Below are 18506 nucleotides of genomic sequence, written 5' to 3' on the forward strand. Positions count from 1 at the left end.
GTCACTGGACCACCAGGGAAGTCCCTGCATATTTTTAAGGCTCATCCACATCATAGCCTGTATCTATACTTTTTTGTTTGTTTGTTTTAATAGCCAAATAATATTCCATTTTGGGCTTCCCAGGTGGCGTTCGTGGTAAAGAATTTGCCTGCCAGTGCAGGTGATATAAGATGTTAGGGTTCAATTCCTGGATCGGGAAGGTTTCCTGGAGTAGGAAATGGCAACCCACTCCAGTATTCTTGCCTAGAGAACCCACGGGCAGAGGAGCCTGGTGGGCTATAGTCCATGTGGCCGCAAGGAGCTGGACACGACTGAGAGATTGAGCACATACACAAAGTATTCCACCGTATGGCTATACCACTTTTATTGGCTTACTTTTACACTTTAGCTATTATAAATAATGTTGACAGAAACTTCTATATACAAGTTGCTGTGTGAATATATTTTGTCTATTTCTCATGGATATATACCAAGGATTGGAACTGCTGAGTTACATGGTAACTCTATGTTTAACTTTTTTGAGACCCTGCCAGACTGTTTTCCAAAGTGGCTGTACCATTTTACATTCCCAGCAGCAATACACCAAGGCTCTGGGGGGGGGGTGTGTGTGTGTATGTTAGTTGCTTAGTCACGTCCGACTCTTTGCAACCCCGAAGACTGCAGCCCACCAGGCCCCTCCATCCATGGGATTCTCCAGGCAAGAACACTGGGGTGGGTTGCCATTTCCTTCTCCAAAAGGAACTATAGAAAGAAAGAAAGTGAAGTCACTCAGTCATGTCCAACTCTTTGCAACCCCATGGACTGTAGCCTACCAAGCTCCTCCATCCATGGCATTTTCCAGGCAAGAGTACTGGAGTGGGTTGCCATTTCCTTCTCCACACCAAGGCTCTAATTTCTCCAAATTCATGCCAGCATATTTTGTGATCTTTCTGTTTCCAGTCATCTTAGCAGGTATGAGGTAGTATCTCACTGTGGTTTCGATGACTAATGATGGTGAGCATCTCTTCATGTACCTATTGGCCACTGGCATATCCTCTTTGGAGAAACGTTTATTCAAATCCTTTACCTATTTTTTAACTGGGTTATTTGCTTTTTTATTACTGAGTTACAAGACTGCTTTATATATTCTGAACACATGTATTCTACCAGACATATGATTTGTACATACTTTGAGTCCTGTCTTTTCACTTTCTTGATGATACTGTTTCCATAGTTTAAAATTTTTTAATGATTTAAACTCACTACTATTACTACTTTCTCCCACTACCTTTAGGCTAAATCATTCTTCACTGGACTTGGAGAAATATTCATCTACATTTCCGTCTCTCATTTTACCTGGAGCTCTAAAACTTAACTGGAATTATAAATAAGAAAAACATTTACTGTGTCAGGCAAACACAAACTAATTAGAATAAGGCAAACACTAATTAGGTCTGGGTGCAAAGCCTTTACCACTAGATCTTCTTTCTATCATGTTCCATAAGTTGGTACTTCACTTCCCTTGCCTGGAGCCTATAATGATGGAAAAAGAGTAGGCAGGTGGGTCTAGCACAGACCTGTGCCAACTGGCAGAAGAACTGTGTCCTGTGCTTTTAAAGACTATACAAAGACCTCACATCCAAAACTGAATGTGTGTTTTTGTCTTCATCCTCAGTCTTTCTACGGTAAGGAACAAAGCACCTCTCTCTACCCGGGGAAAAGCAGAAAATTACTCTAATTATTGCAGGAATGGGATATAGAGCAAGGGCAACCAGCAAGAATTCCACCAGAGAGAACAGAGTTTAAGACTAACAAACGTGGGTTTCAGGATGACCTTTGCTGCCTCCTAGAGTCAGGAATTTCCTCTCCTATAGCGAGCCTCCCCCTCGCAAATGGTTGTAGTAAAAATGGAGAGGACCAAGAGCTGAACAGATAGCTCCTCCGCCCACCCATGCATGCACTTAACAAATAATGTGGCAGACACACTTTTAGATGCTGGGAAAACAGACAAGAGTCCCTGCGCTCATGGGCTTTACATCCTATTGAAAGCAGGCAGACAAAAACCAAAATTAGTAAGCACATAGTTTATTAGATGGAAGAAAATGCTATGAAGAAAAGTAAGCAGAAAAGGGGGAGGATGATAGAGTGGGCCAATGGTTAGAGGGAATCCATACTGAGAAGCTTATGCTTGAACAAAGGCCTGAAGATGAAGGAGCCGGCCATCACAGGAGGTCACTTTCACAGGAGGAAGAAGCAGGGAGTGCAAAGGTCCTGAGACAGATGTGTGCTTATGGCACTCTAGGAACAGCTAGGAGGCCAGGATGAGTACAGAGGTAAGTTCAGAAAAATAACCAGGGGGCCAGAATGACCTTTTCGGGCCATTTTAAGGACTTGGCTTTTACTCCAAGTGAGCTAGGAAGCTACTAGAAACTAGCACAACAAAAGGTGGCATAATTACTGAAATTTCTCAACCCTAGACTCAAATAGATCAAATGTTAGTAATGGGTATAAATTTACTCATGCAGTTCTCTGAAAACTCTACAACTCACTTGTAAAAAAAATCAATTCTATTGCTTTTGAATGAAATAGTATCAATTTATGGCTAGTGATGATACAATTGAATTTCAGAAGCAGCATACTGTTGTAGCCCAGGAGTTATTCATCCAGTCAGTCAATAAGAGTTGAGGATAAAAGAAAGGCCAGTGGAGAGACTAAAATACAAACAAGCACAAAAAGTAACCAAGGAACCATGACACAACTGTACTAGGTGTGGAAAGATTTCAGAAATGAGGGAGGTTGAGCTGCGCCTTCAGTGTAAGAGATGCTCTCCAGGTGCCTCCAGGGAGGGGTGGTGGGGTGAGAGCAGGAAAGTAGACCCCTCTGGCAGAGGGGATAATGCATGTGGAGGAAACTGCTTGAAGAAAGGCACAGATGATGAAACCTGATGGCAGTTTATGGAATGTGCAAGTGGTTTATTAGGGTGAAAGAAGGGATGATGTTATACCTAAAATCATCACTGGACTGATTATGGGTAAACCTGTAGGCTAAGCTAAAAAAGTATCATTTACCTGAGGGAAATGGAAAGCCTTTGGAGAATATTAAGGGGAATAGGAGCATCATCGCATTTATTTTAACAGCAAGGTAGAGGATGGACTGGAGTGGTGTAAGGGCAGGGAGATGGAAGAAAAAGACAATTCAAACAAGAGATACGGTGTGATGAAAAGGAGGGTAGAGAACAAAGAAATATATAGATGACACACAATAAGAACCCAATAAGCAAATGAGATGTCAGGAGAAATGGGTCTAGAATTACAGCCCTGTCACAAAATAGTGAACATTTTGCACTAGATTAAGGTATACCATTTTGGAGGGTCAAGTTCTCCCTTCCTGTAGGGATAGGAAGAGTTTTTGGTATATGAGTTTAAGATCTCAGTGTAAAATTCAAATAAGATGTCCAACTGCAGCTGAAAAAAACAAGTCTGAAAAATCAGTGAAAGAAATTTGGGTTGGAGATTTAAATTTGAGAATACAGATCATGAAAGTGGTGAAATTGTCTAGGGAGGACATTTTGGAAAAGAAAAGCTATTTGACTAGAATAGAATCTGAAGGAACAGCAAGATTTAAGGAAAAGAGGAATCAGCTAAAGAGCCTGAGATGAATTCGAGTATTAGCCACTGAATGCAAGGACATCGTTCACCAATGTGTCAGGAATGCGGCTCAGACGGTAAAGAATCTACCTGCAATGTAAGAGACCTGGGTTTGAACCCTGGGTCAGGAAGATCCTCAGGAGAAGGGAATGGCAACCCACTCCAGTGTTCTTGCCTGGACAATCCCATGGACAGAAGAGCCTGGTGGGCTACAGTTCACATGGTCACAATAAGTTGAACAGGACTGAGAGACTAACATTTCACTTTTCATGAACACCTAGCTTAGTGCCTGGCAAAAACAGGATGATCAATAAATGTTAGTGGGTTGATAAACTGAGTCAGGAAGGAAACAATACATGTCACAGAAATAGAAGAACCTGAAAATAATAAAGTTCTGTCAAACGCTACGGCGATAAAAAGGAGGACTTAAGAGAGTCTTTTTGATTCAGTATTAATAACTAGGCAGAGAATATAGACGGTCCAACCAAGAAGTTGTCCCATGAATTGAGTCTTGAAGAATAATCATCTTACAGACAAGAGGAGACTCATCATGCGCTTAATAAACTACGTCAGAAACATTACAGTAACTCCATAAACCAGGCTGATTTAACGAGGAGACTGGCGGACGATAACGCTTCCATCTGCGAACCCCTAACCTACCCAAGTGCAAACCAGCCACACCGGGCTCTAGGCAGTCAGTGCTCACTAGCCCAAGACGTTCCCAGAACTATAGGTCCCAGCAGGCCATGCGCTACACAGCAATGGACTCTGAGGAGAAACTGGGCGCAAGACCTGCTGGGAACAGTAGTTTACGGCCCCGAGTCCAAGAGGCTCTTGCATGCTTCCCACCAACTCCTTACTTGAGTTCTTCGGCCGAATACATCCCGAAGGAAATGCCCTGCAGCCGCCGCCAGGGCATGTTTTTTGAGCCCAACATCCTCCAGGTCAGTTCCGAGCTCCTACACCCAGAGAGACGGCCCAGTCACCACTGTTGTAGTTTTCACACCACCTCCGGTCCGCCACCATGTGATTTTAAACTGCGCTTGCGCGCGAGAAAGGCTCGCCTTAAGATTTACAGGGACAATATCATTTCCGCTCGAGGTGGGGGGAGGGAGAAAATAATTTCACGACTCTCGCGCGCCCCTTTATTTTGAAAATAATCGAACATATATAAGAAGTTAAAATAACCTTTTAGGAAAGATCTTCGAGGGAAATGAGGCCTACTGAGCCTTTAACTTCTGAAGCAAAGTCTTTCAAACCATGAGCTTGTAACCTATTTTATGATTGATTTCTTCTTGTTCGTCTCAGCCAATAGCCGAGCCATTCCCCGCCCACCTCTCCCGCGTTAAGGTGGAGGGCGTACTTTCCCAGCATACTATGCGAAGACGCCAAATATGGCGTCCGTGGCGTCCGCAAGGTGGCTGAGGGTCAGCTGTGGGATTTGCGTACGGCTGACGGCTCGGCGGGCAGGTCCCTGTGGACGGACCCCTAGTAGCAGGTGAGAGAAGCTTGGATAACCCATGAGAAAGAACCGGGATCACCTTGGCTCTTTGTATCCCTTTTCCCCCTTATTGCTGGGGAACTAGATGCGGTGGAGTGGAAGGAGCGCGCTCGTGGCCGGGCGGCCCGGCAAGCCAGCACGCGGTGCGGCACGTTTTTGAGCAAGGGCTCCAAACGCGCTTTTTAGGGGTGGAGATTTCTTATTTGGCTGGTCTACGCCGGGGTTAGAACTCACAGGAAGATTAGGATTCTTCTCTTGGGGAATCCTGCATCCTAATAAGTGTGGCTATTAATCACTCCATTCCACGTGTTTTTTTAAAAAAGGAAAACTATCCGCCCCTACGCGTTTTCTCCCACCTGGGAGGAACGCGGGAAATCAGGTTTTCCCAGATTAAAGGCCGTTTACGAGTTCCACTGGATGTTGTAGGGATGGTTGACGGAAGAAATTTTCCAAGTGTTCATAAAAACAGGAAAGCCCACAAGATGTGAACACAATCTGAATGAAATCGCTGTGATTGTTAAAACTTGGCACGTGTATCATTTATGTAGTTATTTTTCAATACAAAGCGTTGTGGAAGTATAAAAGCCAGCAATTGCTTGTGAAAGTTGGAAATAACCTAATTTTAGATTGGATGTTTGCATTTCCTTTGCGAGGTGATAGTAGACAAATTCCCTTATGTGTAGACTGGAGCTAGTAGCAGCCATGGAAAAACAGTGAGGAATAAGTGAGTTGTGTAATTTACAGTATACATTTTATATTAAGGCCTTCCCTAAACTCGGCTCACAAAAGAGAAAACGGCTCCACCAGGTAGTGCAGAGGGGTTGATTTAAGAGGACACTGGAGACCAAAACCAGTAAAGGAAGTAATTTTCTATCTTAATCACATCTTGACAATTTTCTGAAGGGTATCAGTGCTGTTTAGGAGGAAAATACTTACAAGATAGTGTATGTAATCTGTGTGATATGTTGACTTAATTTTTTTAACGTGATAACATTTTAAAACTCATTCAGGGGTCAGTGGTTCTATATTTTGGGTTAAAAAAATAATAACAGTTCCAAGTTTATATTAGGACAAAGGTATTTGGTACATTCCTGAGTGTTGAAGCAAGTGAAATGAAAAACCATGGTGATCTTAGTTTCATAATTTGCTTTAAATGGCTTTGAATATGTTATTTATTAACATTTGATCATTAGATCATCATCCATGTATAATCAGGAGCCCATTAAATCATTTCTTTTAGCCCCAGTGTTTTAGATCTTCAGAGTTGAAAGTCCTTTATATTTCAGGTCAGCTGTTAAAATGTTCAAGTACTACTAAATTTTTCCTTTTTTTCCTATGATTTGATTTAATGAGACTGCCTGATTTTGAAAATTGTTGGCCATATTATATCTGTATCTTGTACTTATTTTGTAATGGTTTTGAACTTGTTATTGAGGCCATGTCTTCTCAGCATACCTTGACATGAATTATCCAATCAGTTTGATCCATGATAATTGGAAAATTTTGGCTCAGTTGCACATAGTTGGGGGTGAGCTGGAAAGTTCATTAATGAGTATTAGCTTTAGAGCTTTTATTTATTTATTGCAGATTTTATTCTGGAAGTGCAGCTGTCCCAAAGGATGAAGGAGCTGATATAGCAGGTATATAAAAATGTATTGAAATAATTCCATTTTTATGTTAATGCATTATACTTCTTTATAGTAGTAGTATTGGAAATTGATTTGCTTTTGTTTTATTTTTCACATTAAGGGACTGAAGTAGTCATTCCAAAAAAGAAAACTTGGTGAGTATTCAGCATTCATTCAAAAAGTGGTTAAGTGCTTATGAGAAACATTGTTAGGTAAGAAGCCAGTGACAGGAATGGCAATTGGAGGTAGAGAGTAGTGAGTGAATGGGGAGTGAGATTTACTTAAAAGACCTATCTGAACTAAGTTTGAGTTAATATTTATGTAGTGATGGTCAGTCATGAGTATCATTATTAGAATAATTTCTGTTTTTTTTCTTAAGGAGGTTTTACATTGTTAGGAGACCCAAAAAAAGAATTATCTTATGGTGTTTAGTAGGTAAATGGTGCAGACTGCAAAATTTAGCTTTTTTAACCCACCGGCTAGATCTTTGAACAAATTGCCTTATACATATTCAACATTTGTTGAATACATAAGAATTAAAACTTACAAAAATTCATATAGTAATGATATTACTGAATGCATTGAAAGATCTTTCAAAAAACTAGGTCTTTTTTGAGTATGACTTAAGATTCAGACTCATTAAAAAAAAAAAAAACTCTGTTAAATTAATGACCATTGCCTAAAGGGGATTGGGATAAATTGAACATGCAAAAAGGAAATAAAATTACCAGCAATCACCATATTCAAAGACAAGTTACTTAATCTCTCTTTGCCATAGTAGAATGTAGGTAATATACCACCTGCCTCAGAGGATTACATAAGCATTTCAACAGTTACTACCACATAATCAGATCTCAGTAGATGGCAGCTATTATTTTAAAGTTCTGCAGTATAACCTTTTATATATAAGTTGTACGTGGACATTTAGTTTAGTGGTGATTTGTTAGACATACTGTTCTGTACTCTGATTTTAATTTTGAGTGATTACATAGTATTTTATTGTATGGATATATTCAGGTTCATTTTTACCTTCCCTAGTGGCTCAGTGGTAAAGAATCTGCTGCCAGTGCAGGAGGTGTGGGTTCTATCCCTAGGTCGGGAAGATCCCCTCAAGAAGGAAATGGCAGCCCACTCCAGTATTCTTGCCTGGGAAATCCCATAGACAGAGGAGCCTGTAGTCCATGGGGTCACAAAGAGTCAGATACGACCCATTGAGTAAAACTCGGGCCTGAGAATCAGAACCAAGATCAGAATAGGAATATACATAAGCACGAACGAGGCATTTCTCGAATGGCATTCATGTCCAGTGCGCTTTACCAACTCATTGTGCCTCTTTCCCTTCTGACAACGGTCCCACGGGGAATACAAGAGGAAGTGTATTGAGGGTGTGTTCAGATGGCCTACAGTCTAGTTAGAGTGCATATTTTATACTTTATTGCTTCCCTGGTGGCTCAACTGGTAAAAAATCTACCTACAGTGCAGGAGACCTGGGTTCTATCTCTGAATTGAGAAGATCCGCTGGAGATGGGAAAGGCTACCCACTCCAGTATTCTGGCCTGGAGAATTCCAGGGACCATGTATAGTCCAAGGAGTCCTAAAGAGTGGGACACAACTGAGTGACTTTGACTTTTCTTTATTGAAAACGCAGTTTAACTGTACCTTAAAATGGGTCAGATGATTTTATTGGCATCAGAATCACCTGGGAATTTTGTTTAAAATGCATGTTCCTGCAGGTAATTCTTCTGTATAAGCCCCACAAATCTGGAAAACAGTAAGGCAGGGTGGGGTGTGATCATGACCTAACTGTGGTGGTGGGAGACCATGCAGACCAGCCTCTAAAAAATGCTCTTAGAATAGGAGAAATAGGGTAGTTGATATAGAGCCTTAGTTAACAGATTGAGGCCTGTTTATTTATAGCCCATTAAGTAAAGGTTTAAAAGAAGACTATTTCATAACAAATTTTGGTGTCAGTTAATTTTTTTTTTTTTTTCTTTTTTAGAACACAGCCTCGGTCACTTACTAACTTACTATCTGCGGCTACTTTTATGCTCCAAAGGCAGAGCTGAGTAGTTGTAACAGAATCCTTATGGCCCATAAAGCCTAAAATATTTACTGTCTGTCCCCTTAGAGACAAAGTGATTGATAGAGGTTTTCTAATAGAGAGCCTCTGCTTTCCAGGCTCAGGAATTTGTGCTTTTAGATTGAAAAGAAACTATGAAGACTATAAGTTCGTCTTGCCTTATTTGAAACATGAAGCATCTTTTAAGGCTATGATTTCCCAGATCACAAGTGCTGTAGAAGACTTTAACAAATTGTAGAGGGTTATAGTGAGTTTTAATATACAACTGTAACAGGATAGAGTATTCTGAGCACGTCAATCTGTATTGTATAGTTACTTTAGGGAGGGTATGGAGCCCAATTATGATCAGTGCATAGGTGACTGGACTCATTGAAGAAATGGATGTTAAAATTTACCACACTGGCAAGAAGATGTGGAAAATGGATACTCAAAATACATTTGTTGATAGGGCAGTCAACTGGAACAACACACTGGAGAGAAGTTTGGCAGAACCACAGTTTTAAAACGTGCAATACCAATTGGTTAGCCATTCTGGAGGATCACTTGCAAATACACCCAAAGAGACATGGATGAGAGTGCTCTTTACAACTTGGAAATAATAAAGTGAAATGGCCCCAATGCCCATAGTAAGGAGATGGTTAAAAAATGGTTATCATACAATATAACATTTAAAGAAATTAATTGGATTTGCACATAGTAACGTGGATAGTGCAAACTTATGGAACACATACCCGGAATGATGACATGTGTTTTTGTTTTGTGTTTTATGGTGGTGTGTGTGTAAAAGTATCCTTTAAAGTTCTGGAAATATAACCACTAAACCTACAGTAGAGGTTAAGTGGGGGCAGGGGGTCACAAAATAACATCAGATAGAATAGTTTTTGTTTTTTTTTAATTGAAGGATAATTGCCTTACAGAATTTTGTTGTTTTCTGCCAGATATTTTTTTCAGTATAATGTATTCGTTGAGATAATTTTTAAAATAACCTTTAAGAAACTGGTGACTGATTTGAATGTTCTTAGTGTTTTCACTTGCATTTGTTGAGTATACTCACTTGATAAGACTTAAATATGCTAATGAAAGATTTAGTTAGGGAATACTGAGAAAAGAATGTCTTTCTCTTGCTAAAATTACATTAACTGCTATTTTAGAAAATCCGGTAGATATTGTATACATCAGGGAATTAGTTTTGACATGTAAAGTTTTGTAGATGTTTTCTTTTTTTCATGTGTCTATTCCCATGTATAGCTGAATTGGGAGTCACCAATTTAGATAATAAGGCAGGAATATTACAGAAAGCTGCAGTAAGAATGCAGAGGAAAATGGATAGGGTGAAAGATTCAGGGTTAAGAAAGTTTTATGAGGCTGAGGATGGAAATTGCTAGCCCGGGGTGATGGTTATAGAGACCAGGCCAGGGAGGGTAGCAAAGCATAGTAGGAACATGTACTAAGCACCTTTGGTAAAAAGAACTGAACAGTTTTCTCATTTTCTAACTTACTATTCTAGTGATATTATTCTAGAGATCAGAACTGGCTTTACTTAAGACATGATCTTTGTTAATGGCCAGTCCATTCTGAGAGTAGAGTCACTTGTTCACGTTGTAAGTGTGAGAAGCCCTGATGAGGGTTAACTTGTGATTCTCATTCTTAGGGATAAAGTGGCTGTTCTTCAAGCACTTGCATCCACGGTGCACAGGGTAAGTAGGAATTTCAGGGTTTTGTATCTAATTCAGCTAATAATAAACTTAATGTTCACACCTCTTCTTTATTCACAGTTTAACTGTTGTGGATCTAGAGAGTTTCATAGCACTATCTAGTCCAGTCTCTTCATGTGACAAATGAGAAATCTAAAGCTTTTAAAGTGATTAGCTCAGGGCTGCTTAGGATATTAAAACCTTGACTTGGTGCCATGGTTTTTTTCCTCCAGATTCATTGTTTTTATACTATGCCAGTGATTTTTAACCTCCTGAAGAGCTTGTTGAAATACATGTTCCTAGGGAATGGTTGGGTGTGATACTCTAATGCAAGTTACAGAACCACTTTGAGAACAGTGTACCCACCATACTGAAAGAAATTCAGTGATTAAGAATCTGGGTCTTGGGGCCAAATGTTCTGTTTCATCTTTATCACAAAGTTACCTTTTCTCTTGATACATCAGGGAATTAGTTTTGACATGTAAAATTTCCTACATGTTTTCTTTTTTTTAATGGCTTATATTAATGAACGTTATATCAAACTTACTTTAGAAAAATACATCTGGTTTATAATCTGTTTCCTTATCTGTAAAATGGGTGTTTACTTACAGCACCAAACATTGATGTTTTGGATAAGAAATAAGTTAGTACACGTGAAAGGGCTTAGGACATCACCTGGCACAAAGGACATGCTCAGTAAATGCTGGCTATTTTATTATTGCTCCAGCTATCTGATTAATTTGTGAATAAATTCCTCCCTTCACAATTCAAGAATAGGGTCTGTAGTCTTGATAGATAAACTGAAACCATAGTAAATGCCTCAGAAATAGAACTTTCAAGTTCTCTTTTTTTTAAACCACAATATATATCTGTGGGTTCTCACCCTCCTTGAGGCGGTTGTCACAGATTTCCAGAATGGTTCTTCAATTGTGGGTGTTAAACTTACGGGCCAAATACATCCTGGAAGTTTCTGACGTTGGTTTTAAAATACTGCATCTCCATAGTAGCAAGATACTTAGATTTTCAGTTCACATATCCATAAATAGGCACTTGAAATGTAAACTCGGGGAAATAGACCTCAGAGATTGTTGTCAGTTTTTCAGTGAGATTGACCCAAGGCGCATTTAAGTCAAAGAAGTTGTAGAATTACGTGCACACTTGTCTGATTTGGGCTTGGGCTCTTAAAATCCAGGGGACAATTATTCATTCATTCAGGAACCACACATTCTACCCTTAATGGTGCTTACCAGGTCATCCAAGCCACCATCATCTCTTACTATGTTGGATTAATTACAGCAGTCTCTGTTCTCTTGACTTCCTCAACCCATTAAGCAGCCATAGGGACCCTGCTAAAAGGTTGACTCACATCACTCTTCTACTCAGAGCTCAAATGGCTTCTCATTTGTTACAAATGAAACAAAAACTGCAGTCCCTCCCCACCCCAGCTCTGACCACATTTCCTACCATCTTTCTTGTACCCTGCTCTAACCAGGCAGCCTCCTAGCTAATTCTCAGTTTCTTATCAGGCACAGGTCTGCCTCGAGGCTTTAATGCTTCCTCACTTCCTCTGTATAATCATAAGGGATTTGATTTAGGTCATACCTGAACGGTCTAGTGGTTTTCCCTACTTTCTTCAATTTCAGTCTGAATTTGGCAATAAGGAGTTCATGGTCTGAGCCACAGTCAGCTCCTGGTCTTGTTTTTGCTGACTGTATAGAGCTTCTCCATCTTTGGTTGCAAAGAATATAATCAATCTGATTTCAGTATTGACCATCTGGCGATGTCCATGTATAGAGTCTTCTCTTGTGTTGTTGGAAGAGGGTGTTTGTTATGACCAGTGCATTTTCTTGGCAAAACTCTATCAGTCTTTGCCCTGCTTCATTCCGTATTCCAAGGCCAAATTTGCCTGTTACTCCAGGTGTTTCTTGACTTCTACTTTTGCATTCCAGTCCCCTATAATGAAAAGGACATCTTTTTTGGGTGTTAGTTCTAAAAGGTCTTGTAGGTCTTCATAGAACTGTTCAGCTTCTTCAGCGTTACTGGTTGGGGCATAGACTTGGATTACTGTGATATTGAATGGTTTGCCTTGGAAACGAACAGAGATCATTCTGTTGTTTTTGAGATTGCATCCAAATACTGCATTTCGGACTCTTTTGTTGACCATGATGGCCACTCCATTTCTTCTGAGGGATTCCTGCCCGCAGTAGTAGATATAATGGTCATCTGAGTTAAATTCACCCATTCCAGTCCATTTCAGTTCGCTGATTCCTAGAATGTCGATATTCACTCTTGCCATCTCTTGTTTGACCACTTTCAATTTGCCTTGATTCATGGACCTGACATTCCAGGTTCCTATGCAATATTGCTCTTTACAGCATCGGACCTTGCTTCTGTCACCAGTCACATCCGCAGCTGGGTGTTCTTTTTGCTTTGGCTCCATCCCTTCATTCTTTCTGGAGTTATTTCTCCAATGATCGCCAGTAGCATATTGGGTACCTACTGACCTGTGGAGTTTCTCTTTCAGTATCCTGTCATTTTGCCTTTTCATACTGTTCATGGGGTTCTCAAGGCAAGAATACTGAAGTGGTTTGCCATTCCCTTCTCCAGTGGACCACATTCTGTCAAATCTCTCCACCATGACCCGCCCGTCTTGGGTGGCCCCATGGGCATGGCTTAGTTTCATTGAGTTAGACAAGGCTGTGGTCCTAGTGTGATTAGACTGACTAGTTTTCTGTGAGTATGGTTTCAGTGTGTTTGCCCTCTGATGCCCTCTTGCAACACCTACCGTCTTACTTGGGTTTCTCTTACCTTGGGTGTGGGGTATCTCTTCATGGCTGCTCCAGCAAAGCACAGCCATTGCTCCTTACCTTGGACAAGGGGTATCTCCTCACCGCCGCCCTTCCTGACCTTCAACATGGGATAGCTCCTCTAGGCCCTCCTGCGCCCACGCAGCCACGGCTCCTTGGAACTATGGAATGAGGTTCGTGACATTGTACAGGAGACAGGTATCAAGACCATTCCCATAGAAAAGAAATGCAAAAAAGCAAAATGGCTGTCTGGGGAGGCCTTACAAATAGCGGTGAAAAGAAGAGAAGCGAAAAGCAAAGGAGGAAAGGAAAGATATAAACATCTGAATGCAGAGTTCCAAAGAATAGCAAGAAGAGATAAGAAAGCCTTTTTCAGTGATCAGTGCAAAGAAATAGAGGAAAACAACAGAATGGGAAAGACTAGGGATCTCTTCAAGAAAATCAGAGATACCAAAAGAACATTTCACGCAAAGATGAGCTTGATAAAGGACAGAAATGGTATAGACCTAACAGAAGCAGAAGATATTAAGAAGATATGGCAAGAATACACAGAAGAACCGTACAAAAAAGATCTTCACGACCCAGATAATCACGATGGTGTGATCACTGACCTAGAGCCAGACATCCTGGAATGTGAAGTGAAGTGGGCCTTAGAAAGCATCACTACGAACAAAGCTAGTGGAGGTGATGGAATTCCAGTTGAGCTCTTTCATATCCTGAAAGATGATGCTGTGAAAGTGCTGCACTCAATATGCCAGCAAATTTGGAAAACTCAGCAGTGGCCACAGGACTGGAAAAGGTCAGTTTTCATTCCAATCCCAAAGAAAGGCAATGCCAAAGAATGCTCAAACTACCGCACAATTGCACTCATTTCACACACTAGTAAAGTAATGCTCAAAATTTTCCAAGTCAGGCTTCAGCAATATGTGAACCGTGAACTTCCTGATGTTCAAGCTGGTTTTAGAAAAGGCAGAGGAACCAGAGATCAAATTGCCAACATCCGGTGGATCATCAAAAAAGCAAGAGAGTTCCAGAAAAGCATCTATTTCTGCTTTATTGACTATGCCAAAGCCTTTGACTGTGTGGATCACAATAAACTGTGGAAAATTCTAAAAGAGATGAGAATACCAGACCACCTGATCTGCCTCTTGAGAAATTTGTATGCAGGTCAGGAAGCAACAGTTAGAACTGGACATGGAACAACAAACTGGTTCCAAATAGGAAAAGGAGTTCGTCAAGGCTGTATATTGTCACCCTGCTTATTTAACTTATATGCAGAGTACATCATGAGAAAAGCTGGACTGGAAGAAACACAAGCTGGAATCAAGATTGCTGGGAGAAATATCAATAACCTCAGATATGCAGATGACACCACCCTTATGGCAGAAAGTGAAGAGGAACTCAAAAGCCTCTTGATGAAAGTGAAAGTGGAGAGTGAAAAAGTTGGCTTAAAGCTCAACATTCAGAAAACGAAGATCATGGCATCTGGTCCCACCATTTCATGGGAAATAGATGGGGAAACAGTGGAAACGGTGTCAGACTTTATTTTTCTGGGCTCCAAAATCACTACAGATGGTGACTGCAGCCATGAAATTAAAAGACGCTTACTCCTTGGAAGGAAAGTTATGACCAACCTAGATAGCATATTCAAAAGCAGAGACATTACTTTGCCAACAAAGGTTCGTCTAGTCAAGGCTGTGGTTTTTCCAGTGGTCATGTATGGATGTGAGAGTTGGACTGTGAAGAAGGCTGAGCACCAAACAATTGATGCTTTTGAACTGTGGTGTTGGAGAAGAGTCCCTTGGACTGCAAGGAGATCCAACCAGTCCATTCTGAAGGAGATCAGCCCTGGGATTTCTTTGGACGGAATGATGCTAAAGCTGAAACTCCAGTACTTTGGCCACCTCATGTGAAGAGTTGACTCATTGGAAAAGACTCTGATGCTGGGAGGGATTGGGGACAAGAGGAGAAGGGGACGACAGAGGATGAGATGGCTGGATGGCATCACTGACCCGATGGACGTGAGTCTGAGTGAACTCCGGGAGTTGGTGATGGACAGGGAGGCCTGGTGTGCTGCGATTCATGGGGTCGCAAGGAGTCGGACACGACTGAGTGACTGATCTGATCTGATCTGATCTGATTTGTTCTGCCTAGTTTATATCTCTCTGAGATAGCCACATAATTTCTGCCTTTATCTCTTTAAGTCTTTTCCTTGAGGTCTTCCTGGACCATAACATATAAAATTGTATGTTTATTTTCTCTGACAGCTTGTCCTCCCTCCCTTTCTTTTCCATAGCAGTTATCACCTTTAAATTTACTATATGTTTTATTTGCTTTGTTTTCTGGAGATTTTATTCCCCACTAGATTGTGAGTTCTGTGGAGGATAGGATTTTGTTGCTCCCTGGCACATATGAGGTGCTCAGTAAATATTGAATGAGTGAATAAGGCAGGCACTGAACTAAGGCAGTGATGGCTGGGAAAAGGGACTGTGGAGTAGGTAGAGGATTTAAGAAACTGGAGTCAGCCACAAATGATGACAGCTTAGTTGAATGGAAGTAGCGGGAGAGGATCTTTGATTTGGATTGCAGCGTGCTTGGTACCCTTCCCTGAAATGGAGACATAAGAGGGGAGGCAGCTCTGTTAGAGAAGTACAGTTGGGGGTAGATTTGGTGTGAGGCATCTGAGCTACAGGGCCAGAGTCAAGGAGGAGTTTCTCAGAAACCATTAAGGGCTTGGAAATCACTGAGGGAGGATAATGTGGGAAACAAATAATAATAAAGTCTAGTGAGAGAGGTCCAGTGTGTGACCCAAAACTAGAGGCCCAGACAGGTATTTGATAAAATGGTGGACAGGACAGAGCCAGGCAGCGGTTGGGAATCATGGAGTAATGGTTCAGGGAAGCCGTCCTAGAACTGCTTCCTCTGAGTTGTCCTTCATACCCGTCACGTCTTGAGTGGATGCATGCGTGCTAAGTGATTTCCGTTGTGTCCAACTCTGATCCTATGGACTGTAGCTCGCCAGACTCCTCTGTCCATAGAATTTCCCAGGCAAGAATATTGCCATACCCTCCTCCAGGGGATCTTCTCAACCCAAGGATCAAACCTGTGTCTCTTACTTCTCCTGCGTTGGCAGGCAGGTTCTTTACCACTTTCGCCACCTGTGAAACCCAGAGATCACCTGTGAACCAGATGAAGTGAGCCTCAGAGGAATGTAAAGGGAATACAGGATTTGAAAGTGGTATCAGGAAGTGAGAGCCTAAAATGTACTGCTTCCAGGCCCTAGGTCAGAGCATTCTTCTATTAAGAACCACAGGGAAGCTCTCCCCCAGAGAGTCCAGGTGAATACTTCAGGGTGGCAAGGGGACTGTCAGAAGAGATTAGGGATGTAGGTTTGAGTTTTTTCTGTGAAACGAAGTTGCCAGAGGTGCAGAGAAGGGGGCTGTGAAGGAGAGGGGAGGAATAGAGGAAGTAATTTGGGGGCCATTCTAAGAGAGACTGCTGGTGCCAGAGAGTTAACCTTGTTCAGAGTTCTACCTGAAACAACTTAAAGGAACCTTGGGAAACAGGACACTGGAGATGCTGCTGCTGTTCCCACTTCCTGAGAGGGCCCCGTAAATATTATCCTCCATTTGAAGGAGCCTCTTGGGTAGTTAGTGCCATGCATTGAAGGGACACCCTAGTTCAGGAAACTGGTGCCCAGGCTGGTTAATTCAGAGGCTCTTGACTTTGCATTTAAAACAGTGATATCCCTGCTGATAGCAGTCCCTAGTTAAAACCAGTCTGGGGATTTGAGCCATTGTTTGCTTTAAATTGTGCATAACTACAACCAAGTCTCACAGAGCCTAGGGTACAGCGTAGGTGTTAGTGTCTACCAACATACATATTTCTGCTTCTGTGATACATGCAGTTAAAACTTCCACAAGGTCCTCTTAATAAAAGCCTGGCTAAAGAGACTTGTGTGTCTTCTCCACAGGATACCACAGCTGCACCTTATGCATTTCAGGATGATCCTTACCTCATACCGACATCCTCTGTGGAATCTGTGAGTATTTTTAGGTAACTTGGCTAGTATTATGTTTTACCTTGTTGGTTGGGGTAACAGGATGACACATAGGACTTATTTTACTTGTAGACACCTTTGAAAAATTCATAGAGGCTGATAGATAAACTGGTAGATTTTCTGATCCTTTTACTACTTTTATCAAAAACTTTTAGACATTGGCTATGGAGAAGGTATTTGGTTTGGATTTTTAGTACTTAGAGATCTTTCCCACTATAGAGCAATTCATTCAGTTTAAATGTATTGTTTTTACACACCTCAAGCGGTATGTAGGATCCAACCTGAAATTGTCACATTCAGCAGAGGTGGATAAATAATAATTAGGTAGTTTAACTTGGAATTCTGTGTATTACAGTGTTCTTTGGGTGGGGCGGGGGAGGGCAGAATAATTCTTGCTGAGGGTGTAACTTTGATCTTAAGTATATGTAATATCAGTTTACGTCTAACTCTTTTTCTTTATACAGCATTCATTTTTGTTGGCAAAGAAGTCTGGAGAGAATGCAGCAAAATTTATTATTAATTCATATCCCAAATATTTTCAGAAAGACATAGCTGAACCTCATATACCGGTAAGGAGAGGTAATTGCAATTTTCAGATAATAACTATGTAAATAAAAACTAAGCTGTCACAACTAACGTTTAAGTAGCCATTTGAATGCCTACAGTATTTGGGTGAAATAATATATTTCACCCAAATAATATTTGGGTCTTTTAATATTTATGATTATCATTGCTCACAGTACTAACCTTTATTATCGTTTTTAAAACTACATGTATTTGCTCTTCGTTTTGTTTTCTTCATTTGGCTTCTGCAACACCGGGCTCTCAGATCTTCACTTCTGACTGCCCTTTCGGGTTCCTTTAGTTGGTTTTCCATCCACTCCTCAAACCTTGGTGTCTTTTTCTCAGGATTCCATACTTGGTCACTCTTTTTTTTCTGACTATAATCTTCCTGCTTCAGTAACCCTTATACTCCATTTGGCATTCTTGTATGTTGGCCTCAATGTCTCTACTTTGGACTCCAGACGCTTTTTTCCCAGCCCCCTCTGTTCTGTGGTCGCGAGGGGCGAGTGTGGAGGGCCTGCTGGGTGTTAGGCATTGCACTTAGTG

The 18506-nt window shown here is 41.1% G+C and overlaps 2 protein-coding genes across 3 annotated transcripts in view; one reads left to right on the forward strand and one right to left on the reverse strand.

Annotated features, from left to right (window-relative positions):
* Positions 1-4677, reverse strand: part of POLR1A (RNA polymerase I subunit A) — an 87183-nt gene extending 82506 nt beyond the window's left edge. The window contains exon 1 of the mRNA XM_070379433.1: positions 4487-4677. Within this exon, the coding sequence (XP_070235534.1) occupies positions 4487-4563 (77 nt within the window). The 5' untranslated portion in view covers positions 4564-4677. The remainder of the gene's footprint in view (positions 1-4486) is intronic.
* Positions 4678-5006: 329 nt separating this feature from the next.
* Positions 5007-18506, forward strand: part of PTCD3 (pentatricopeptide repeat domain 3) — a 31106-nt gene continuing 17606 nt past the window's right edge. For both annotated transcript variants that reach the window (XM_005900355.3, XM_070379434.1), the window contains exons 1-6: positions 5007-5124; positions 6715-6767; positions 6877-6910; positions 10487-10532; positions 17310-17378; positions 17861-17965. In XM_005900355.3, the coding sequence (XP_005900417.2) occupies positions 5021-5124; positions 6715-6767; positions 6877-6910; positions 10487-10532; positions 17310-17378; positions 17861-17965 (411 nt within the window). In that variant the 5' untranslated portion in view covers positions 5007-5020. The remainder of the gene's footprint in view (positions 5125-6714; positions 6768-6876; positions 6911-10486; positions 10533-17309; positions 17379-17860; positions 17966-18506) is intronic.

Source organism: Bos mutus, chromosome 11 (assembly GCF_027580195.1).
Source record: "Bos mutus isolate GX-2022 chromosome 11, NWIPB_WYAK_1.1, whole genome shotgun sequence".
NCBI classification, from domain to species: domain Eukaryota; kingdom Metazoa; phylum Chordata; class Mammalia; order Artiodactyla; family Bovidae; genus Bos; species Bos mutus.